This window comes from Siphateles boraxobius, unplaced genomic scaffold (genome assembly GCF_051911475.1).
Source record: "Siphateles boraxobius isolate OS27281-9 unplaced genomic scaffold, OSU_SipBor_1 13, whole genome shotgun sequence".
Taxonomy (NCBI): Eukaryota; Metazoa; Chordata; class Actinopteri; order Cypriniformes; family Leuciscidae; genus Siphateles; species Siphateles boraxobius.
In genome coordinates, this window is record NW_027508733.1 from 12,367,719 (window position 1) to 12,394,228 (window position 26,510).

Consider the following 26,510-nt stretch of genomic DNA (forward strand, 5'->3'; position numbering starts at 1 on the left):
TTATAATAAGCGGACTTGGCAACACTGAATCCGATCATCTTTCTGTATTTCAGCATCAGTCTTCAGAGTGACATCATTTCCCTCCATCACTGTCACAACAGCACATAGAAATGAGATTAAGGTCAAAGTGAGTTTGCAGATTAACATGTCAGTAATACCGAGAAGATTCTGTGATTCTTCACATGTGCTGCTTCTAATAATCACTTCATCACGTTTATGACTTAAGTTAAAATTAAAATTAAGTTAAGTTAATTTTTCTCTTAATGTGTCAGCTGACTGTAATACTTACCCATTTGCTTTTCATATTTAGAGATCTTGAGGCAATAGCAAATCCTACTAGCAGCTCCAACTGCAGCTCCAACTGCAAACCCCAGCAGCAGAACACCAATAACTATTCCTGCCACAGCACCTAAAGGCAGACATGGTTCTGTAATGATAAAGACAGACAGTCAGTAACACACACAATAAACATCAACACTATATAACCTGAGTGAAGATCTGATACTGTAATGATAAAGACAGACAGTAGTGTGAATGTGTCTGATCTATAACACACACTATAAACATCAGCACTATATAACCTGAGTGTAGATCTGATACTGTAATGATGAAGACAGACATTAGTGTGAATGTGTGTGATCTATAACACACACTATAAACATCAGCACTATATAACCTGAGTGTAGATCTGATACTGTAATGATAAAGACAGACATTAATGTGAATGTGTCTGATCTATAACACACACTATAAACATCAGCACTATATAACCTGAGTGTAGATCTGATACTGTAATGATAAAGACAGTCATTAGTGTGAATGTGTCTGATCTATAACACACACTATACACATCAGCACTATATAACCTGAGTGAAGATCTGATACTGTAATGATAAAGACAGACATTAGTGTGAATGTGTCTGATCTATAACACACACTATAAACATCAGCACTATATAACCTGAGTGTAGATCTGATACTGTAATGATAAAGACAGTCATTAGTGTGAATGTGTCTGATCTATAACACACACTATACACATCAGCACTATATAACCTGAGTGAAGATCTGATACTGTAATGATAAAGACAGACATTAGTGTGAATGTGTCTGATCTATAACACACACTATAAACATCAGCACTATATAACCTGAGTGTAGATCTGATACTGTAATGATAAAGACAGTCATTAGTGTGAATGTGTCTGATCTATAACACACACTATACACATCAGCACTATATAACCTGAGTGAAGATCTGATACTGTAATGATAAAGACAGTCAGTAGTGTGAATGTGTCTGATCTATAACACACACTATAAACATCAGCACTATATAACCTGAGTGAAGATCTGATACTGTAATGATAAAGACAGACATTAGTGTGAATGTGTCTGATCTATAACACACACTATAAACATCAGCACTATATAACCTGAGTGAAGATCTGATACTGTAATGATAAAGACTGTTACATTGCTCCCCAGTCTAATGGTATTAGTAATGACAAATAATGTTAAATAATTTATTAAAGGCAAGGCGGTTTTCTCCAACCCCAGCACTACAAACAAGACACTTTGTCTGGAAAAAATAAAAAATACCCCCCATTTCACAGACAAGGTTAAGCTAGGCTAGTCCCAGACTAAAATGCATGCTTGAGGTGTTTTAAAATAAAATAATTTGCACTAATATCTGACAATATGTCAGTGTCATTGTTTTGTCTCAAGATGCACATCAGTAATGTTTTTTTCTAAGTTAGTTAATAAAAGCTACTTAAATGTCCTAATTGAACTAAGGCCTAATCCTGGCTTAATCTAATATGGAAGTAAAATAATGCCAAATGTTTTTGAACATACCGGTACTTGAAAAAAAAAAATGCGTTGCATTAACCCTGCTTGTATTTTAATGCATTGCATTTTTAGGGCTTGCATTTTTATGGGCTGAAATTTAGCATGGTTGAATATTTAAGCTGTGAATATTTAAATTCAAAACATTTCAAACACATTTTCATTTAAAATTTCAATAATCCATATTCACCTTTCATATTTCACTTCCAAAATATTCAAACTGATTAAAAATACAACCTATAATATTCAAAAGGCGGTTTTTCGGTCCATTTTATTTCGCTTTGCAAATTCGCTTCCACAAATTCAGTGGTTCAAATTCGACAGTAAATTCAACGTTGACATCCAGGAACTGCAGGAAAAGCAGTAGATTACCGAGCATAATCTCCATCTGCTGTTAGTCGACCTCACCAGCAGGGGGTGCAAGCACGTGTTGTTGACGAAGAAAGAGCAACAGCTAGAGCAAGCCATTCATTCATAAAAACTTAATGCAAAGCATATTTTTTTTCAAGTAGTACAATTCAGCATGCTTTTTGTTTCGAAAACATTTGGCAATATTTTACTTCCATAATCTAAGCCCTGTCTGTGAAATCAGGCCCTAGACTTTTATTTTAGTAAGTAATAAAGAAGAAACAGAAATAGTCATTTTCTCAGGACGGGGTTAAGCTAAAACAAACAAAATCCAATTCTTTCCATGGTTAAACAAAACTAACTTACTGGCTTAACAACAGGACAATTAAATAAATGAACATGGAACTTCCCTAATCTCCCTTACTAAACCACAATCAGGAGAAAACTATTAAACAAAAGTTGGGTCCCACCTCCCTACTCAAAAATAAGTAATATGGTTCAAAAGATCAAGTTTCTTACAATTCAATGTTTGGTGGCACAGGGTACATATACATTTCTCAAGTTCAATCTTCAGTCAACAACAACAACTGGGGCTTCCAGTAATGGCGGAGAGACGAGCGGTCACATAACTATAGAGCTCCCGGCGGGTTTGAATCCCCCTCAAGGTTTAACGCCATTTTAATGATAGAAAAGTTACTGGAGATAATGCCAGGGGGACGGAAGTCAAGAAACAAAAGGAAAGACTCCTGTTAATTCAGAAGAGGACGTTTTAGTAACGAGTGACAGCGAGGACAGCACCTCGTGCGCTGACAAGTTAACAGACGCCGATAACATGGAGGCTATGAAGGTTAGCATCATTGACGAAATAAGACAAATACACACGGACATCTCTAAAGAGCTCAGCGAAGCAACTCAAAAGGGAGCTTGGTGATTTTAGAGGAGAAATGAATATCAAACTGAGCGCTATTGAGACCGACATAAAAGATGTAACGACTAGAGTGGAGGCGGCTGAGGATAGGATCACTGAAATGGAGGCCTTTAACACAGATGCAAGAGATATATTATCCCACTCACTTGAACAATAGGAACAACTCCAAACACGGCTTGAAGACTTAAAGGGAACGCTCCCGTAGAAACAATTTAAGGATCCACGGCATAGAAAGGAGGCCAAAGGAGACGATATAACGGGTTTTGTGGAGAGATTTATCAAAGCAGAGCTAGCTCTTCCCGACACCCGCCTCGGAATACAAAGGTGCCATCGCTCACTGGCTGCTGAGCCTCCTCATGGGGCTAACCCGAGATCAATCGTCCTATGCTTTCTAGAGTTTCACATCAAAGAGCGTGTACTTCAATCAGCTTGGAAGAAGAACAATATTCAATACAAAGGGAAACGCATTTTCTTTGAACAAGACTACTCCAATGACATCTTGGCAAAGAGGAAGGCCTATGCCCCCATTAGAAGAGCTCTTAAGGAAAAAAATCTTCGCTGTCAGACGCTACACCCAGCGCGACTCCGTGTTCATTTCCAAACCGGTCCAGTGATTTACAGAGATCTTCGACCTGAAGGGAAGAGGAAAAATTAATGCCGAAACTTTCAATAAAGTGACTAAATACAAGGATCCTTCTGGACCAAGGATGATCAAATCTATGTGGCAAAATGCAGGTACCTCGCGACGTCAACGGGAGAGGATCAAAGACATCCAAGAAAAATTAAAAGAATTTCGCCGCAGCGTAGACGCCACTAGCTAAGGTCAAAACCGAGCTGTTCACCGGTGAGATTTTTCTTAACAGCTTTCCTTAAATTTAATTATAATCTGGACCCTGCCACCGGGAAATGCATGCTTGCTTTTCTCCACCACGCGAGCTACTCTGATTTAAAGGAGAACTCCGGGCAATTTTTAAGTTAATCTTGATCATTAGACCTTTGTGAGTACTGACTATAGAAAAAAAACTAACCGGATTGGTGCTTGCTACGCGGAGCTGCGACCGTGAATGCCCAGAGCTCCCGCCCAGCTAAAAATGGCAGCTATGGGGGCATGGACCTAAAGAGCGTTTTTGAGCCTCTTAACAGACACAAAATGCAATTAAAATGTCTGTCCAACATGAACAGGGACCCTACCTGTAAACAAGATACGTTTAGCAACTTAGCCATTGTTTCAACTCACCTAAATAGTCTTTTAGACAGCAAGCTGTAGTCTCGCGCTGCAGTCCCGTGCTGTAGCCGGAAAAGGTAAACAATGTCCAGGTGGGAGGAGCGTTGATCATGTGCGACGAGTTATGATCAGAGTTGCTTACAAGTGAAGAAGAAATGGTTTGTGTTTGTGCCTTTCCGAATTGTGGCCACAGAATGCGAAAATATAAGAGCTTAAATTTTCATCGTCTTCCTTTTCATGACCTCGAGATTCTACAGTTGTGGCTAGTTGTACTTCAACTTGATGTGCAAACTCCCGTAGAAGTACTACGCGCTAAACATTACCGCATTTGCAGCGAACACTTTGACAAGGATGACTACACACACTCAACACAGCGGGGCCGTTTGAAGAAAAATGCCATTCCATGTACGAAGACTCGTCGCACATGATCAACGCTCCTCCCACCTGGACATTGTTTACCTTTTCCGGCTACAGCACGGGACTGCGGCGCGAGACTACAGCTTGCCGTCTAAAAGACTATTTAGGTGAGTTGAAACAATGGCTAAGTTGCTAAATGCATCTTGTTCACATGTAGGGTCCCTGTTCATGTTGGACAGACATTTTAATTGCATTTTGTGTCTGTTAAGAGGCTCAAAAACGCTCTTTATGTCCATGCCCCCATAGCTGCCGTTTTAGCTGGGTGGGAGCTCTGGGCATTCGCGGTCGCAGCTCCGCGTAGCAAGCACCAATCCGGTTCGTTTTTTTTTCTATAGTCAGTACTCACAAAGGTCTAACGATCAAGATTAACTTAAAAATTGCCCAGAGTTCTCCTTTAAGTCAGAGGATACAACTCGCATTGAGAGGGACTCCTTTGGTTTCAGAGGATTCCGCTTTCAGCTCAGAAGTGATTATGGCACTTCACCTTTGGAAGTCGATTTTGTTCATGTTCATTTGTTCTTTATGTTTTGTTTTAGATAGACCGACATTTCATACTTTTTCTCTTAACCATTCAAGCTGTTCAGTAATACTACGTAAACGTAATAATAACGTTTCCTAAAAAATAAAATGATCAGACAGAAATATAATTTTATTACTCTTAATGTAAACGGCTTACACAATCCTGTAAAAAGGGGTAAAGTCATAGCCAAAATGAAGAAAGAAAAGCAAGATGTAATATTTTGGCAAGAAACGCACCTTTCAGATATCGAGCATGAAAAACTTACAAAATGGTTTAAAAAATCGTACTATTCTTCGTTTAAACATGGCAACAGAAAAATTCAGTATTACTTATATTCATTTGTTTCCAAACTGTTAATTTCATTTAATCATGCGTTTCTGTGAGGGTTTCTAGCAGCTGAAGGGGGACAGGAAAGAACAAACGTAATAAAACAAGATTGGCAAGGAAGATAGACACCTAGGGCCCGAGAAGTGAGTTAGTCAGGAGAATACAAGGGGTCGTTTACTAATAAAATAAAGTCCCATGCCCCCTTCTGAGAGAAGCGGGAGGTAATTTAGGTAGTAAATGAAGGCCTTTTGGATTCTCAGGGACAAAGAACAGTTTGACCTGCCCAGGGGGGTAGAAAACCAGCCCAAACCAGGTAAAGATATGGGATATCTTTAAGGAAAATTACAGAAACTGGGTAGGAGGGGTTACAATGACTGAGAACTGCATAAAATGTCTGTTTTGTTGAGTCTAACAGGCATTCTGTTTCGAAACTGGGTAGCTGCGGTTTGTAAAAAAGAATCCTCAAAGAATAAACATTTTCTCTTTATTACAATTTGCCTCTTGAAAGTTTTCTTACACCTTTGATGCTGTTTTTATTAACCTCTGAAAATTGCTATTACAGGAGTTTCAATACTCATTTCAAATCATGTAAATTTTCAGTTTCCCTCACAGGTTGCAGGTGTTGATGGACGATACATTTTAGTAAAAGGTTTCATTGATCATAAGGAGGTTACATTAGTGAACATCTATAGACCTCCTGGACATAATAAGCAATTTACTAAGAACATTTTTGACTTATTATGTATGAAATGTCTGGGGTGGTGATATGCAGGGGGGGACGTGTGGAGAGACCTACATCCACATGAAAAGGTTTTTACATTTTTTTTCCCACTCTCATTCTATCTTTTCTAGATTAGATTATTTTTTCATGCTAAATTCTGACAGACATAGGATTATTGATTGTAAAATAGGAGTTAGAGACATCTCGGATCACGCAGGGGTTTACTAAAGAATACATTTAGATATTAAACGAAAGAAAGGATCTGGAGGTTAAACTCTAGTTTTCTTAATAAGACAGCATTTCAGCAATACAATCAGAAGGAATTTGAAGATTACATGTACCACAATAATAAAGAAAATATTTCACCAAGTGTAATATGGGATGCCGCTAAAGCAGTTCTCAGAGGTAAATTGATAATGTGGTCATCAAATAGGAAAAAAGAGAAAATAATTGCTGATAAGGATAAGGAACTTAAGCTTTTGGAAGAGGAACATCAAAGAAATAACAATGCAGATAGTTTAGAACTAAATCTGGCCCGGAAGACTTTAAATGAACTTTATGAAAATCAATTGACCAAAAAAGCTAAATTTATCAAACAAACCTATTATGAGAATGGACATAAAGCCAAGAGATTACGTGCGTGGAGAACACGCAAACAAGAAGCTAGTCGTTACATACATAAGATAAAAAACCCACAGACTAATGAGGTACGATATAATCTAGAGGGTATACAAGAGTCTTTTGTATCTTACTATTCAAATTTATACTCCCAGCCTCCAGCGGTAGACATAAATATAGTGAAGAGTTTTTTGGACTCATTGGATTTACCGTCTATAGGCACAGAACAGAATAAAAAACTCAGCAAATAACAGAAGAAGAAATAGGAAAAGCGATATCAAATTTAAAGGGGAATAAGGTGCCAGGTCCTGACGGGTTTCCAACGAAATGGTACAAGTGTTTTAAGCAAATGATAATACCGATTTTGAATACAGGTTTTGGAGGACGGAGAAATACCAATATCTTGGAATCAAGCCCTTATCTCTGTAATACTTAAACCAGGGAAGGATGCAACTGAATGTGTAGCTCTTATAGACCTGTGTCAGTATTGAATATAGATTATAGAATATTTACCACAATACTGGCCAGACGATTTGAAAACATATTGCCAAATTTGATAGATACAGATCAGACAGGATTTGTTAAAAATAGAACAACGCATGACAACATACGAAGAGCGTTTAAAATCATAAATAATATGAAGTCCACAGAATCTGTTGTCCTCAGCCTTGATGCAGAAAAGGCATTTGATTATGTAAGATGGGAGTTTCTATCTCTAAAACGACTCGGTTTTAATTGCCAGGTTATCAATTGTCTAAAATCCCTATATAATTCACCTACAGCAAGAATTAGAATTAATGGAGATTTATCAGATGATGTTTCCCTAAAACGAGGCTCTAGACAAGGTTGTGCGATGAGCACAACGCTATTTGAAAGGTTTATTGAACCATTGGCACAAGCCATCAGAGAATCAAAAAATATTACAGGAGTCACTGTATACAATACATAATACAAGATGTGTTTGTATGCAGACAACATCTTGATGACTCTCATCAAACCTGAAATTAGTTTGACAACATTAATATCTGGGTGGGAGACATGACATGCAATTCTACCCGTCCATGATGTCATAACCTGATAAAAAAATGGGTATTTGTTAAAAATATATATCTTCATGTTGTTCCTCTGACAAGACATTATTACAGCATACCACAGCTGTAGTTGGTGTATAAAGACCTCTACATCAAATTTTTATCTAAACATCAAAATTGTCATGTGGTGTGACTGTCCGGGTCAGTGTGACCTTACTAATATGACAATATATATCAGCAAAATATAAATAATTGATAGATTTACAGTTTAAGTAACAGAATTGGGCTATTTCAACAGACACAGAAAGCGTTGATGTCTGTGTATGATTTTAAAGCAAGTTCTGGCCAAATGCATTTTGTCCGTAAAATGGGCATCATATGGTGTGACACTGCAATTTATATTTTGAACGAGCAATAATTTGGACATCATTATGATGAAGAGGTCCACACTCAACCAGGAAGTTGCAGTGTCATCTCTGGAGTGGTTTGCAAGGTCAAGATGTGAGTTCTGGCTTTTTAATTTTTAATTAAAAAGCTCTGTATCTGATATGCTCACTACTGGTCAATGTTTTGTGTCTTATGGTGTGACATTATTTACATACAAATTAAACACTTTTTTACGAATTGTACTTATTAATTCTTAAAAATCATTCCTGCCATGTGGCAATTTACATGCTAAGTATAAGCTAGCTGTTTTTAGTTAACCAAGAGATTAGCTTAACTGAACAAAACGTCATATGGTGTGACACACTGTATCATATGGTGTGACTGTTTTTCTAAGTCACACCATATGATATATTTATCACACAATATTACATACACCTTTTTAATGATAAATAAATAACTATTCAAAACATATTCAATGAATTTAATAGTGAACATTAAATTACCAATACAATTAATGTACTTCTTTTCAAACTTATACTTAATTTAACCATGTTTCACCATATTTGCAATGCTTTGCCTATTAAAAGATGCAATGTTTTGTCTGTCAGGAAGAAATTTTAAGTAAAGAGATGACACAAAAATACAGGGAAAGACTCAATGCTGACCATGCAAGGAGAGAGGAGGTACTGGGGGAAAGGATGAAAAAGTAAAGAGATCATGCCAGTTCACACAGAACAGACACCTACTATAGGGATGAAAGTCTAGGCCACAAGATAGTGTAACTTAAACACATGATACTACAGGTGCTGGTCATATAATTAGAATATCATCAAAAAGTTGATTTATTTCAGTAATTCAAAAAGTGAAATTTGGACAACATATTCATTCATTACACACAGTGATATATTTCAAATGTTTATTTCATTTAATTGTGATGATTAAAACGGACAACTAATGAAAAATCCCAAATTCAGTATCTCCGAAAATTAGAATATTAGCCTACTTAAGACCAATACAAAAAAATGATTTTTTGAAATGTTGGCCAACTGAAAAGTATGAACATGAAAAGTATGAGCATGTACAGCACTCAATACTTAGTTATGATATGACCTTTTGAAGTTAAAACTGACAAAAGGTCATTGCTAAAGAGGCTGGCTTTTCAGACAGCTTTGTGTCCAAGCACATTAATAGAGAGGCGAAGGGAAGGAAAGGATGTGTTAGAAAAAAGTGTACAAGCAATAGGGATAACCGCACCCTGGAGAGGATTGTGAAACAAAACCCATTCAAAAATGTTGGGAATATTCACAAAGAGTGGACTGCAGCTGGAGTCAGTGCTTCAAGAACCACCACCCACAGACGTACGCAAGACATGGGTTTCAGCTGTCGCATTCCTTGTGTCAAGCCACTCTTGAACAAGACACAGCGTCAGAAGCGTCTAAAGACAAAAAGGACTGGACTGCTGCTGAGTGATCCAAAGTTATGTTCTCTGATGAAAGTAAATTTTGCAATTCCTTTGGAAATCAAGGTCCCAGAGTCTGGAGGAAGAGAGGAGAGGCACAGAATCCACGTTGCTTGAAGTCCAGTGTAAAGTTTCCACAGTCAGTGATGGTTTGGGGTGCCATGTCATCTGCTGGTGTTGGTCCACTGTGTTTTCTGAGGTCTAAGGTCAACACAGCCGTCTACCAGGAAGTTTTAGAGCACTTCATACTTCCTGCTGCTGACCAACTTTATGGAGATGCAGATTTAATTTTCCAACAGCACTTGGCACCTGCACACAGTGCCAAAGCTACAAGTACCTGGTTTAAGGACCATGGTATCCCTGTTCTTAATTGGCCAGCAAACTCGCCTGACCTTAACCCTATAGAAAATCTATGGGGTATTGTGAAGAGGAAGATGCGATACGCCAGACCCAACAATGTAGAAGAGCTGAATGCCACTATCAGAGCAACCTGGGCTCTCATTACACCTGAGCAGTGGCACAGACTGACCGACTCCATGCCACGCCGCATTGCTGCAGTAATTCAGGCAAAAGGAGAACCAACTAAGTATTGAGTGTCTTACATGCTCATACTTTTCATGCTCATACTTTTCAGTTGGCCAACATTTCTAAAAATCCTTTTTTTGTATTGGTCTTAAGTAATATTCTAATTTTCGGAGATACTGAATTTGGGATTTTCATTAGTTGTCAGTTTTAATCATCACAATTAAATGAAATAAACACTTGAAATATATTAGTCTGTGTGTAATGAATGAATATAATATCCAAATTTCACTTTTTGAATGGATTTGCTGAAATAAATCAACTTTTTGATGATACTCTAATTATATGACCAGCACCTGTATTATCAAGATGGTGAAACTGAAAGGAACGAAAATATTTTAATTACATATTTATCATTACCAGGTATAAAGAGAAGAAACAAAAGTGAAAACTCAAGGCATTCAGTGTACAGTCTGTTCCTCCTTCAAGACAAGAAAAAAATGAGAGAGATGTGGAGAGATGCACCAAAGAAATACAGAAAAAGGAAAAAAGAAGTGAATGGCATTATGAACCTGACCCCTCCATCTCTTAATGCATCACTAAATGAAGATAATGCTGATGAATACAGTTTTTTGCATTGACAAATTGTGGAGTGGTGCAGTTCATCATATAGCGTGACACTATATAATTTGGTGTGATACTAAGAATTGTGCCAGTAAAAATACTTTATTTATAAATCATAAAAAAGTCAACGGAACACAAGAGAAATAGTATCAGCAAGAGTCACAAGCATTTTCATAGATTTAAAACCGGGTTTAACATAATTAATCTAAAATATTTGGAAAGGCTGAGGAGAGGGGACTTACTTTGCATGATGATTTAGAAAAACAATATAAAATCTAATGAATCTGCACAAAAGAAATGTTAAATCTTAAAATAGTAATAATAACGATTTATGTTGAAGTTAGTTACTTAGGGAGAGTATATCCAATTTTCATTTTATATAAAATAACTTATGTCACACCATATGACAATTTTAGGCACGAATGTAACAAATTTGTGAATAAATCCAATTTCAAAGACAAAATCTATAAGACCACATATATTTTGGGAAATGCAAGAGTCAGTACAACACAACTCAATATTTTTTATGCCTAATATTTGAAGTAAAAAATAAAAACTTTTTTCAGTCTTATATGTCTCCCACCCATCTCTACTTAAAAAATATGGCTCTTGTTCGGGATACAAATTTAACCTCCATAAAACTCAAATTTGGACAGTTAACTATAAACCTAGCAAACAGATACAAAAACATTTAAAATGTAATTGGAATAATAACAGAATTAAATATTTAGGGGTCAATATTCCTAGAGAACTGACAGAAGTATATAAACTAGGGATGGGGCCGATCCGATCCAGTATCGGTATCGGCTCCGATACAGCCATTTTTGCCGGATCGGGTATCGGTCAGACGAGGCCGATCTAAATCCGATATTGTGTTTACTATTGTGTTATTGTTAAGCCCCACAAAAGTATTATAAAGCACCATTAAGTGTTCGTGCACTATATTATAAGTGTTCTGAAGCCATTCTATAGTATAATGTGAGATAGAAATGAATATTTAAGTCATTAAATTCAAGATCACGTAAACTGTTCCCTCCGCTGCGGCTGTCAATCATTCTTCATTCAGCATTCAACAGCGCGTCGCGTTCGGTTATGACAGTCAACTCGATGAAACTCTCCAAGATGATTCAATTACTATTATTATACTTGATCTGTAGATAAAGCTCTATGGTTTCGGATAAAATGACTATCTTGCTGGACTTGCTGTACCTTAATCATGTTACTTTTTAACGTGTGTCTGTTAGATCACAACACTGGAGAGCACTATAATTGTTCTTCAAGCACACAGTAACTGAAATTTAAAACTGTTAAAAGAAAAGGCTGAATAAACTATTGCATAGATAGATACTGTACAATACACTACGCATCAATATGTCTTTCCTTTGTGCGTTGAACTTTTCAATGCGGACTCGACGCGCTGCGCGCTGTGACTCCATGTTGCTTCAAGCGCATCATTCTGCGCTCGGGATGCGCATAAGCGCTTTGTGCCGCACTGTATTGGAGTCTTTCATAATCATATCATAATACTTTTGCGCAATGAAAGATTATTAAATGTCCCATCTATCATATGTTGCTGCCTCAATAAACAGCTGTGCTATACATTAAAAAAATGTCTTAATTTTATATTAGCTAGACTATATATAAAATAATTTATCTTTTTGATTTTTGTTATCTTGTTTTTTATGGATGTATTTTACAACAATACAAACAGCAATGTGTAACATTTTACCAGATTTGGTGCTGGTGCCTACACTTATTGTCTCTTATTTGTTTCTAACCTTATACTTACCTCAAGTTGCCTTTTGGGACATACATGCATACATATCATACTTGCCTGTAGAGAGAAGTTTATTGCAGCATCATATAAAATCAACAATAATGATAATAATAATATTAAAGCAAACACAGCTCTGGTATCGGAATAGTATCGGTATCGGCCGATATCCAAATTCAGGTATCGGGATCGGAAGTGAAAAAATGCGGATCGGTGCATCCCTAATATAAACACAATTATGTCCCCTTAACATGCAATATAAAACATGATATGGATCGTTGGCTAATATTCCCAATGGACATGTACAACAGAATAGAACGGATCAAAATGATTATACTACCAAGATTACTTAATCTTTTCTTAGCATTACCAAATGAGGTGACCTCTGAGCAATTTAATGAATGGAACAAAATAATTTCGAACTTTATTTGGCGTAAATATTGACCTAGAATAAAATTTGAGACATTGCAGCTAACCAAAAAGGAAGGTGGTAGAGCTCTCCCATGTTTGCAGAGTTATTACAAAGCAGCACAACTTAGGATTTTGATAGCATGGTGTGACCCGTCAAGTGATGCCAAATGGAAAGAAATGGATCAGGCTGAGATCCGCACTCCTCTCCCCTCTATTTTAGGAGACAAACAACTATTACAATCACTTTTACCCAAAGTATCTCTTGGAATAAAAACACCATTAAGCATTTGGCTTACGGAATTAAGAGACAAGAGAGTTGAAAGAGGTGCAAAGATCTTACGCTGGCCAGCATATGACAGGGATTTCACACCTACAAAAAATGATGTAAGATTTAAAAACTGGTGTAATAAGGGTATTACGGCATATTGGAAAATAATTACAGATAATGGCCTAGAAACGTTTCAACAATTAGCGGAAAAATATGACTTGAGGAAAGATGATTTCTTCAGGTATCTTCAATTAAGACATTTTAATGCAGATATCAGGTCCAAAAACATGGACTCCAGGCCCTTTGTTACGCTTTTTATAAATGTATGTAGGGGGAAACTCACTAAAAAACATACAATCTGGGAAAAAGCTCTCCACTATGTATATTAAACAAAGATGGGAAAATGAGATTGGAATGAATATAACTGAGGAAGATTGGCTAAATATATGTGAAATCATAGCTACTACTTCCAGCTCTGACTTATGGAGAGAATTTACTTGGAAAAATACATTAAGGTACTTCATTACTCCAAAAATCTAAGAAAATTCAAGAAATTCTGAACATGGTAATTGCTGGAGGAACTGTGTGGACAGAAATCAGCAGGACATTTCCACATCTTTTGGGGATGTTCTAAGATCGCCCCCTACTGGACAGATATTATGAGACATATAAAAATGATATTGGGATTACAATTAGATGAGACCTTTTCTGTGTTTTACCTTGGAAATATACCAAATGGGACAAGAAAGGAAGACAGATATCTGCTACAAACCTTACAAGCATCAAGCAAGGCCATTACACGTAAATGGCTGAACATAGACCCTCCTACTTCATCGCAATGGATAGAAATTACAAACGAAATATACAACATGGAGAAACTGACCTTTTTCTTAAGGCATGCTTCGGAAAAAGGGGAAAGTTACTAGAAGAAATGGAAAGTTTTCTTAGATAAATAGATGCCATTTATATTATAAAATATATGTAATAATTCCAATTAGTATGTATCTAAGGAGCATGATTCACTGTATTATGGCTTCAGATTATAGAGATTAATTTCTTCTTTGGTCGGTCTATCTGTTTATTTAAGTTTTTTTTTTTTGGTTCAAATGTAAAAATTGCAAAATCTTTAAAAATAAAGTGAAAACAACAACTGGGTCTGGGACAGGAGAACAGAACTCTCTCTACACAACAAACTCAATTCAGTCTTTCTCTTCCTCTCACTGAGCAGGAGCACTGAAGCTTTTTTCTACTTCCTTCCAGTCACCTTCCAATTGTAACAGGTAAGCAACCCAACAAGGTATCAAGGTAAGATTAATACCTGTTTTGCTGAAAGCATAGAGGAATGAGAGGGGAGAAGGGAAACACATCAAAAACAGCAATGCACACAGCAATAATCTTACATCACATCATGATTCCCAAACATAACACACACACAAAAACACAAACACAAACACACACGCCAGGGTGGGAATTATACCCCGGCCACGCGGCCATGGCCGCCGTTGCCCTACACTTTGGCCTTCATGCCCCGTGGAAAAAAAATCATCGTACGGCCACAGTGGCCTGTGTGCCCTGGCCCTGGCCCTGTCCAAGTTCCATGTATAAAGCGCCAGTGTGGCATAGTGGGCCACCCAAGTAGTCTCTGAACTTCAATTAGTTCGTGGATTCGCGCAGGTGCAGTGTCATAACCAGTGCGTCGGCGCACTGAAGCGTTTGTTTTTTCCCATCGCGTTCCCATTCATAAAAAACTCATGTGCTGTCGTCATGACAGCGATTCACAAAACAACGTCACTCATGGCTTTTAGCTCAGAAGTGTGCAGATTTGGAGAAATATTTAAATATTCTCAGTTTACATCAGATTTCTATTAACAGGAATAATATTTTATTGAATTGAATAGAATGGTATACTATATGAAGCCATACTATAGTAGCCTATGATGTGAGATAGAAATTTAAGTCATTAAATTCAAGTTCACGAAAACTTTTCCCTCCGCTGCGACTGTCAGTCATTCTCCATTCAGCATTCAAACAGCGCGTCGCGTTCGGTTACAGATGAAACCCTCTCCAAGATGATTCAATGTTAATATTATTATACTTGATCTGTAGATAAAGCTCTATGGTTTCACATAAAATGACTATCTTGCTGGACTGTATTGCTGTACCTTAATCATGTTACTTTCTATCGTGTGTCTGTTAGATCACAACACTGGAGCACTATAATTGTTCTTCACGCGCACAGTAACTGAAATTTAAAACTGTTAAAAGAAAAGGCTCAATAAACTATTGCATAGATAGATACTGTATAATACACTATGTCTTTCCTTTGTGCTTTGAACTTTTCAATGCGGACTCGTCGCGCTGCGCGCTGTGACTCTGTGTTGCTTCAAGCGCATCATCCTGCGCTCGGCATGCGCATAAGCGCTTTGAGCCGCACTGTGTTGGATCCTTTCATAATCATATAATACTTTTGCGCAATGAAAGATTCTTAATAGCCTTTTTTGTTCTGTCCTATCTATCATATGTTGCTGCCTCATTAAACAGCTGTGATATACATTTAAAAAAATGTCTTAATTTTATAGTAGCCTAGACTATATATAAAATAATTGATCTTTCTGATTTTTATCTTGTTTTTCATTCATGTATTTTACAACAATACAAAGAGCAATGTGTAACGTTTTACCAGATTTAGTGCTAGACTTATTGTCTCTTATTTGTTCCCCAGTAAATAATGTTTTTTTTTCACTAAATGTTCAGATTTGATAAAATTATTGTACACTTGTGATTTTTGTAGACTAAATTTTACCGCTGAGTTATCCACTAATCTAGTTTATAATAGAATTTGTCATGATTGGTTATGATCATATTTTTTTTATTTGTTGTTTTTCTTTATAATGAAGTTGTCTGTATTAAGTAGATTGTGTTTAACACACAAAAGAGTGATTATCAGTTCAACACAGTTATAGAAATTCTATTTGATTTTTTTTTTAACTGCGCTGGTATGCAAAAAAATGCATCTAAAAATGCATCAGATTGATGCTTTAAAATATGGAATATATAAAATTTTCTTACGGGGGAGCATGCCCCCCGGACCCCCCTAGAGGGGTAATATCCTTCTCACCTTTTTCACCCCTGAACCGTTTTCATGCCTGATTATACATAAAATATTATATTTTCTGTCTGATTTTTTTTTTATCTGAAGCCAAATCAGATCACAGAAGGTAAAAAATTTATTTTTTATTAAAAAAAGTAATAATCCATGTCTTATTCCAAATTAGGATGTTATGGTATCAATCTGAATGGGAAAACCATCGAATTGTACTCAATGGCCTTTGTGCCCTGTCATATGGCCTTGGTGCCCCTAAAAAAAAAGAAAAGGTGGAGGCAAAATGGCCTTGCCCCTAAAATTACATAATTCCCACCCTGACACACACACACACACACACACACACACACACAAAAAGAAACAATACATCCTGGGACGTAACAAAGATCATTACGGTCAGCTTGAGAACTTCACATATTTCTGCTGTGATCTGAAACCTTGTGCTCAGTTCACTAATGATGCTGTCAAGAGCAACGAAGAAGACATTGGGCTTGAAAGCACTGCACTGTCTTCACTTGCATCATCTTGAGAGCTCTCATTTACCATGTGTTTTCTTTTTTTCTTTTTCACGCAAAAGGGATCATAGTGTGATAGCAACTCAAGTGTGCCAAGAAAGTTGCCATTAGAGACATCTTCTATATTTGATGTTTTACCCCTGAATGCGAGATTCCTTGAGACTAAATGGAGGGTCACATCAAAAAGCAACTCCATAATTGCTGTTTCCTTTTCTAGTTCCTGTTTTTACGGTGACTGTCAACACCTTTTGCTGCATTTAAGGAATAGGCAAGACCTTTCCGTTGCAGGTTACACTGCTTGTGGGTTGCTTTTCTGTTCTGGCAATTTACTGTACATTTTTCTCCAGGTAATATTGGCCTGCTTTAATGCACTTTGGTATTCAAGGTACTTGTAGATGGTTTGGTCAGCTCATGGGAGAACAGAAGGCATGGTATGCAGTAAATTGCTTTACAACACTTACTGCACATCAGCCAATCTCTTTGGATTTGTTCACAGCCATCTGCTAATTTTGCAAACTGAAGGTATTTTGGAAAGGATTTGCCTTCCATATCTTTCAGCTCCACATCTGATAGTTTTGTTGCACCTGCACAAGCCAGTTTGCTAACAATAAGTTTCTTTTCACATTATTTAGAGTTGCAGGCCATAATCCTGAACCTTCTACCAAACAGTCTTCTGCTAAATCATTCTGATCTGTCTTTTCCTCAGCCAGACACTCATCATGACAACCTTTATATTTCCTGCTCTTTCCAGCATCATCCTCCTCTATATCCCTGTTGCTTCTATCTTCCTCATCTTCTCTTTCCCCTTCCTTCTGCTCACCCTCAGCTACACTAACACTCTTCCACAAACATAAACAGACATAACTGATAATGTCTGAGCCACTCCACAGTATTTACTGCAATAAAACAAGCTATTGATATTGCTATTATAATTTTCACAAAAACTATTTCACACACATTTATTTTGAACAACTGTTAGACAATGTGCTACTCACCTTTTATCTTTTCTTCCTTTACATGACTATCTCCCTCTGGGGCAGCCTCTGAAATAGAATTTTATTATTATGAATATAATCTTTGACTATTATTTTGTATGATTGCTGTTTTAGGTGGTTTAACTCAATGAAAGGGAAATGTCACCCAAAAATGAAAATTAACCCATTATTTACTCACTCTCAAGCCATTCTAGGTGCATATGACATTCTTCTCTCAGACGAATACAATCGGAATTATATAAAAGAATGACCTGGCTCTTACAAGCTTTATAATGGGAGTGAATGGGTATATTTTTTAGAAGTCAATCAAAGTGCATCTATCCATCATAAAAGTGTCCCAAACGGCCCTGGTGGGTTACTAAAGTCTGAAGCGAATCGATGCGTTCGTGTAAGAAAAATATCCATATTTAAAACTTTATCGACTAAAATAACTTGCTTACAGCAGACGGCCGTACACATCGATTTAAGGCGAAAGAGTAAAGGTCCTTGCACACTGAGTCTGAAATTTTCGCTCTCACGTTAAAAATATGACCTCACGTTATGTCAATCACGCTTACACACTTCCTCCCAAACTTTCGTCCGTCATAAGAAAATTCGGATCGCGTTAGATTTTCTGCATTTTTCGCATACCAAGCAATTTTAGAGTTTTTTTGACAATTCAGAGCCACCGAATCACGAATACGAAATAACGTATACGAAAATTTCGGACTCAGTGTGCAAGGACCTTAATCCCTGACCCGATGCACAACGTAATGATGAACGTGGTTGCCCAGCCCTGTTTGTTTAAACTGCGAGAGACGTCAAAGCTTACGCTACTCCTACATCCTACGTTATACATCGTCAAGTGTTACCCTTTTGGCGTTATTCGACTTGCGTATGGCCGTCTGCCGGAAACTAGTTATTTTAGTCGATAAAGTTTTAAATATGGATATTTTTCTTACACCGACCCATCGCTTCACTTCAGAAGGCCTTTATTAACCCCTCTGAGCCACTTGGAGTACTTAATGTATAGATGCAAAGCGCATCAAAGCGATGGACTTCCAAAAAAAAGTGCCCATTCACTCCCATTATAAAGCTTGGAAGAGCCAGGGCATTTTTTAAAGGGGTGATTAACTGAAAAGCCTAATTTTCCTTGAGCTTTTGACATATAAGAGGTCATCATACTATAAGAATATTCTATAAGTTTCAGAAATAAAACAATTCAATTTTATAAATTATCATGGGTGCAGCAGGCGCAATGATATTACGCAGTGCCTGAAAATTGTCCAACGTGACCGGCACTAAGTTTGTAATAATTGCGCCTGCTTTTATGGCAGCACAGTTCCTTGATTATTACGCAGGAATGAGAGTATAGTTCCTAGTCATAATGGCCTAGAAAATTGCAACTTTTAATTTTCTGTCGGTCTTAGTACACGATGTAACTACAGAAGAGTCAAGTTTTAAATAGGAAAAATATCGAAACTCTTTGGTCATTTTTTTGAGAGAGATGCTGACGGTCTAATCAGATTCAATGATCTATGCTAAGCTATGCTAAAAGTGCTACTGCCAGACCCGGAGATCGTCTGAATGGATTCGAAAATGGTAAAACTCAACTGTTGAACTCTAGCCTATTTCCTATTTCCAAAAAAAGTGGAGTGTTCATTTAAAACAGAGCATTCAAATCAGAGGCTAAAATCAGGCTAGTAAAAATGCCTTTTATTTCTAAATTATGACAATTATTTATGTAAAAATCATACTAACTTTATAAGGGCTCCCCAGGCAACATTATAAAATAATAAAACCATCCAGTTCATGACCCCTTTAATATAACTCAGATTGTATTCGTCTGAAAGAAGAATGTCATTTACACCTAGGATGGCTTCAGGGTGAGTAAATCATGGGCTAATTTTAATTTTTGGGTGAACTATCCCTTTAAAGCTTTCAAATGACCGTGTTTACGACTGGTTGCTTATTGACACTTCGCTGGACTGCGCTGAACGCTCAATCCAGACAGCCGCGGTTGAGCTGTGAGTATAACATGTTCCCTATCACTCTCACTGCAAGGAAATACATTATTTTATTAGTAGTAATATAATCTTATTCTTTTTTTTATTTGTATGTTTTTTCATGTTTTTTTGTAGGAATATAAATATTTATATATTTATTTTGTAAATAGTCTTTGTACATTTGAAAATACTGATACAGTCTGTGCTCTGTGACTTTACAATATAAAGTGGCTTTCTTTTATTGAATTATTAAAAAGCATTGCTGTAGTTTGTCCAGTTGTCGCTTATTGGGATTCATTCACATTTAAACAGGCGATTTTTCTGCATCTACATTATTACATAACAAATGTCATTACATAACATAAACTAAAATCATAGAAAATAACGGCAAATAATTTCCTTGAAATGTGAGGCAACCGCGGATGGCTGGCTGGATTGAGCGGCCAGCCAAGCGTCAGTAAGCAACCAGTTGAATGCTTTATTTGGGATAAACCCCCCCTTAAACAGAAATCATACAAAAGAATAGAGACATAAGATTATATTCATAATAATAAAATAGTGTATTTCCTTGCAGCAAGAGTGATAGGGAACGCGTTATACTCGCAGCTCAACAGTGTCTGGCTGGATTGAACATCCAGCAAAGTGTCAGTAAGCAACCAGCTTTAATAACGATAAAATTCTCTAAAACACCAATCACGTAAAAAAAACATTCATCTCAACAGATGCACAATAATAAATTCAGAAGAGCTAGAGAAGGAGGAACACAAAACAAAATCTGACGAAAATCAATGGTTGCTGAAACTTGCCAAGGCAGACTGCCAGCCACAAGGCAGACACTGACAGGTCACATGACGTGTCAGTGGCAGCTCCTGCCAGCCAGTTGAAAATTGAACCCGACTCTGCATTTACTAAAGTAGTAAAATGCCATAAGATATTATATCTTGTTTTCTGGGGGGACATTTTAAATGGGAGTTTTTAATTAAAACAAGCAATATTATCTGCCAATGGGGTAAGAAAAATTATCTTAATTCAAACAGAAAAACTATTATTTTTCTTACTCCATAGGCAGATCATTTAGCTTATTTAAACAAAAACTCACTTCATTTAGATTCTAGGAATATGCCTTAGAATTTAAGTGCATCTTGGCGTTTCATATCCAGCAGTTTTTGATACGATATCCCAATTGCACATAAAAATAGTTGGATGGAAACAGCTACTGATGAAGATTAAAATTATTATTTTCTAACAATTAACATTAACAATTAACATTTAAAATTTGCATCATAAGCTTGACAACAGTCAGTATTTCTCACAGATTTATTTATAGGTATAGGTGTCATGCAATGTATGACCGATAACATGCTGTTTTAGCAAATTAAAGGTCTGGGGTTCAAGTTTTGCACTCTGAATGCTGATAAACAGTCGTAATTTCAAAAATCTTGAGTTACTCACCACTGATGTTAAAATTTATGGTAACATTGAATCTCCTGTATAACGTCTGTTTGCTGCTGCTGATCATCGCTGTATAAAGTCCAGAGTCTGTGGTTCTGGTGTCACTGATGTTCAGAGATCCAGTCTGATTATCCAGCTTCAGTCTGCCTCTGAATCTCTCATCAGCATCTTCATATAATTTTGAGCTCTTGGTTTCTATATCACATTTAGCTATGAGTTTTCCTTCAAACCTCCACACTATCAGCTCATCTCCGTGTGGTTCAGTAACATCAGTCTGAAGAGTGACAGAATCTCCCGCCGTAACGCTCTTCATTTCAACATCAATGACAGGTGAGTCTGCAAGAAACAGATTCACAGACAGAGATTAAACATATTGAACAGTTACTGGCACAACTGAAAATCAGATCAGTCTTTGTCTAGGTTTACATTTCTTACATTTATAAAATAATTGATCCTCTTTTGATTTGTTTTGGAACAAATAATACAGGAGGAACAAAATAAAGCATCTGCCTGACCAAACTGTGTGTGAAACTTTCATAGAATGCCAATATTTATTTATTTATTTATTTTTGGAGCAAATGGAAACGCAAAAAATATATGTATATTTGTTGTAGTTTCCATTCACTAATACAGAAGTTTGCTTCTGCATCCAAGAACCTGGGAAATGTGGAAAGGGTCCATACATAACTAGTAGTTGCTTGTTGAACTTTGAATATCATTTTAATTTATGGAACAAAAACAAATGTGACAATATCTAAATTATAAAAATAGTAAATGTGTCCTCACCAGAGACAGTAACACTGAATGTCATATGTGTGGTCCCAGCACTGTGGTTGATCTCTAGTTGATAAAGTCCAGAGTGTTTGTTTCTCATATTCTTGATGGTCAGAGATCCAGTCTGATGATCCAGCAACAGTCTGTCTCTGAATATCTCAGTGAGATGGGGATATGAGATCTCATTTCCAACAGTTTCTGCAATGACTGAACCTGATGCTCCAAACCTCCACTGTATCAGAATAAATCCCTGTATTTCAGTAACATCAGGGTTTAGAGTGACATAATATCCCTCCATCACTGAGACTTCCTTCACTTCATCTGCATCAACACCAAACACTCCTGCAGAACAAACAGAAACAGTTTCTCAGAGATTAAACTCATATAACACTTATGATCATGTTAGTGAGCAGACCTAGAGTAACTGAGATCAGTTTTGGTGTTTTAAACACAATCTGACATCAGCTTTAAATACAGGACAGTCTTGAAAAAGTGAAGAGAGAAAATGACATGTTAGTGGATCTAGAATCTGAGGATGAGCTACAAACAAATCAGAAATATTTTAAAATAAGTGAAAAATACAGATTTTGAGGAACTACTTGTTTTTGTTTCATTTCAATACACTTGATTTCACTAATTTTGGATCAATAAACAGCAGAACAGAACTTATTACTGATCACTTAAAAGAGAATCAATTAAAAGCACTGCATTTATCCTCACACATACTCATTTTTGGGGCAATTTATTTTTATAATGTATTATAGCTCCAACAGTCAGAAGAAACTAAAACCACCATCATCTATATGATTGATTTGTGAATTTTTTCTGTCAACCCTTGTTACTCTGACAGCCAAGGAAGGTGAAATATTCTTCAAAATATAAATAAATAATCCTAAAAATAAATAATAGAATAACTTTACCTATTGTCATAGAAAAACCGTTTCTGACAAAACTGTATTAATAAAATGTGTAAATCGTTAAGCCTTTTTAAAACCTTTGTGCACATTTGCAATATGAAATATGACAGTGATCTAATAACCCATAAAAGCAAGGTAATTGGTTCAATTCCCAAGTAATGCAAGAACTAATAAAACGTAAGATAGCCTATAAGTTAAGGCGATTTAATTCATCTGTGAATTACTTTTTTGGAAGAATTCTTTGAGGTATTTGGTCAATGATTTAACTCAATATAAGAGACCTTGATAGGCATTATCATTCAATGTTTTAATTTCAAAACAAGCAACCAAATTACTAGATTAATCTCAACTGGTTGTGCTTAAGGATGCACATTTTTAAAAGGTGGTTTGAATAAATGTAGCCTATTTTTTACCGAACATACAGTTTCCACTACATTCATTCTACCGTGGTACGAGGTGACGTCCGATATTGTGCATTCTTTTCTGTGTTTATTGTTAAGCCCAAATAAAAACAAGTGTATGGTGTAAAGCACCATAAGGTTTTCGTACACTATATTCCAAGACTTCCAAAGTCATTCAATAGCTAAATGTGAAGTACTAATGAATAATATAAGTCGGGACGTTGTCAATGGGAAAATCACCCATGGGCGACGCCCCCTCCCCTTTGGAAATAGAGTAAACGTACCTATTAAGATCACCAAAATCTACATTGAGACATTTTTAGTGCACAAGATATTGGTTTTAGTTCAAGAAGTTATTTTAAAATAAAATATTAACCTCTCACACTATAATATTTCATTTTATTTTAAATGACAAAAGTATTTCAATTAAGATGTACATAATTAAATATAAAAAGTCTGGCTGTGCTCAATGGGTACGTTTTGTACCCTTTAAGTTACCAATAAGCTCACAACATGTTTTATTAAAAAAGTGTGTTTATTTTAAACAACCTTTTTAAAGAACAATTGGAAAAAAAAATATTTGAAGGTACAGAGTCAATCACAAAATCATGATAGATGCACTTTTATGATGGATGGATGCACTTTTATCATGATCGATGCACTTTTATGATGGATGGATGCACTTTTATCATGATCGATGCACTTTTATGATGGATGAATGCACTTTTTTTGAGCTTCAAACTGATGGTTGCAATTCACTGCCATTTTAAAGCTCGGAAGTGTCAGAGTGTTTATATAACTCCGATTGTATTCTTCTGAAAGAAGAAAGTCATATACATGTCATCTCAAGGCTGTGAAAAAATAAGTTATTAACTCTCTTATAAAGATTAACTTAAACTGACAACCATCAGTTAATATTTAAAGTCTGTTTATGAGGTATTTACATAGACGTTCAATGTGGATGAGCTTAAAGGGAGCACACTGAGCTTGATTGGAGCAGCAACAATTTTTAAATAATAAATATTATGTGAAATTTAAAGGACAATATTTTGCTAAATAAATAATCTAGGTCATGTATTACGTTTATACATATTTAAATATAAACAACTATTATTTACAATATCTGTGAAATTATACTTTTTCTAATTGATGTCACACTGAAGCTCTGTGATTTGCATAGTAGTGCACCCTTTAAGACACCTTACAATAATATGAAGTCTTATTAAAATTAAAGCAGTGTAAAATCACAGACCATCAATAAACTTTAAATGTATAATATTTTTGGATTTAAAAGTACAAGCCATTAATGCCTGTGAAGTAATATATTAGTGAAGCACACAATCTTATACAGCTAGTGAGGTAACTCTGTAGAATCTGCGCTATGTTGCTAATCTTTTGGATCTATCGTAATTATTTCCCACATACAGGTCACAGGCTATAATATGCAAAGGTCTAAACACTAAATCACTTAATTTTAAGTAAGCAGTAAGACGTTATACTAACCCAAAATAAAGGCTTAAACATTTAAAAACATTTAAGGGGCTCCTCTTCTGGTGAAAGTTTTCAGACAGCTTTCAAAAATGGCCACCAGACAGTGTGAACAATGGTCTGATTTGCTTGAAATTACAGGACGTATGTAGTAACAAACACATCAATTGGTTAAGACATCAAGTAGGATAAAACAATTTTTTTTTTATAATCTGAGCTGAAAGATGGTAAGTTAGTGTGCTTAATGTGTACTTGAGCTTATAGGTACATTTACCCTAGGCCTAACTTACCACTCCACCACAGCTGGAAAAAATCCTTAACTAGAGAAAATACTGTACATGTTTTCAAAACCGTCTTTGTGTGTCGAAAAACGTTAGGGAAATAAACAAGCAATTACACTATTGAATGAGGACATGTAGGGTACAAATTCATCTGGATGAATGTTATTACGAACGTCACATTGATACGACTAACTTGCAAGCGTAATACAAAAAGCAAAACGAAACTGAACAGAAACCACACACTTACCGCACATTAGGAATAAAACCTGCAATATGCTCTTCATGTTGTTGTACATTCCAACAAAATCTGATAACGTTAACGTTAGATGCGTTTTAAAACTGAACCAGACCTGACAACACCTGTAAACAAAACTCATTAAAGACTAACGGATAGGATTTTAAATCAACACTGACTAACTAATGAATTAAAATGAAGACTGATATGCTACGAAAGAAAATTCAGTAAGTTTATGCTTCCAAAAATCTGACAGACTGCAATAAAAAAAAACTGTGATGTTTAGTTTGCGTGAGCTCACTGCGGAACATGAAATCCACGGGGAGGAGTCGGATCCAGATCCAACTCCTCCCACCTTACATACACCTAAACCTAGCCAACTCCGCCCCCTGATCCCTAAACACACCCCTAATCCCTAAACCCAACCCTAATCCTACCCATCTCCACCCCTTGGATCTTGATCCGACTCCTCCCCGTGGATCTCATGTCCTACTGCATTGAGGCTGCTACTGGTTTGCGTCGCGACACTTCTTCTTCTTGTAAGATTCCGGCAGTGTAGACGCTGCTGAGCGTATTACTGCCCTCCACAGGTCAAAGTATGAACTAAATTCTTACATACAGTCCTGTGTCATGCAAGAATTGAAGAACTGCCTTGGAGATCAGTTTATGCTCGTCACTGTGTCCAAACAAAGATAAAACAGAAAAAGCCTTAACTCCAAGTCCTGACAGTTTAATAAAGAATAAATTTATTTCTGCCCTATACTTTCTGCATTCCAGGAAATCATGCCCTACTGTCTCAAGACTCCCACATTCACACAAGCCAGAAACATGCTTCCCTACAATGCACAAAGAATAATTTAACCCACCAGTGGCGTCATGCCCATTCAAAGTGAGGGGGCACGTGCCCCCTCAGATTTTTCCTACTTTATTCTTTAT

The 26,510-nt window shown here is 36.5% G+C and overlaps 1 protein-coding gene across 1 annotated transcript; it reads right to left on the bottom strand.

Annotated features, from left to right (window-relative positions):
• On the bottom strand, positions 1-25,842 carry LOC143735520 (uncharacterized). Its single transcript, XM_077225708.1, has 6 exons — positions 25,581-25,842; positions 22,265-22,591; positions 21,479-21,814; positions 18,042-18,089; positions 290-427; positions 1-89 (listed from the first exon to the last, which is right to left on the bottom strand). Exons 1-6 carry the CDS (start codon positions 25,714-25,716, stop codon positions 1-3), a joined length of 1,074 nt encoding a protein of 357 aa, XP_077081823.1. The 5' UTR covers positions 25,717-25,842.
• Between the last annotated feature and the right edge of the window lie 668 nt (positions 25,843-26,510).

Coding starts and splice junctions, on each gene's coding strand:
- LOC143735520 (XM_077225708.1), bottom strand. CDS start 25,716: ATGAGTTTTGTTTACAGGTGTTGTCAGGTCTGGTTCAGTTTTAAAACG. Junction 22,592..25,580: donor ATTCCTAATGTGCGGTAAGT/GTGTGGTTTCTG, acceptor GTTCTGCAGGAG/TGTTTGGTGTTGATGCAGAT. Junction 428..18,041: donor AAAGGAAGAAAAGATAAAAG/GTGAGTAGCACA, acceptor TTATCATTACAG/AACCATGTCTGCCTTTAGGT.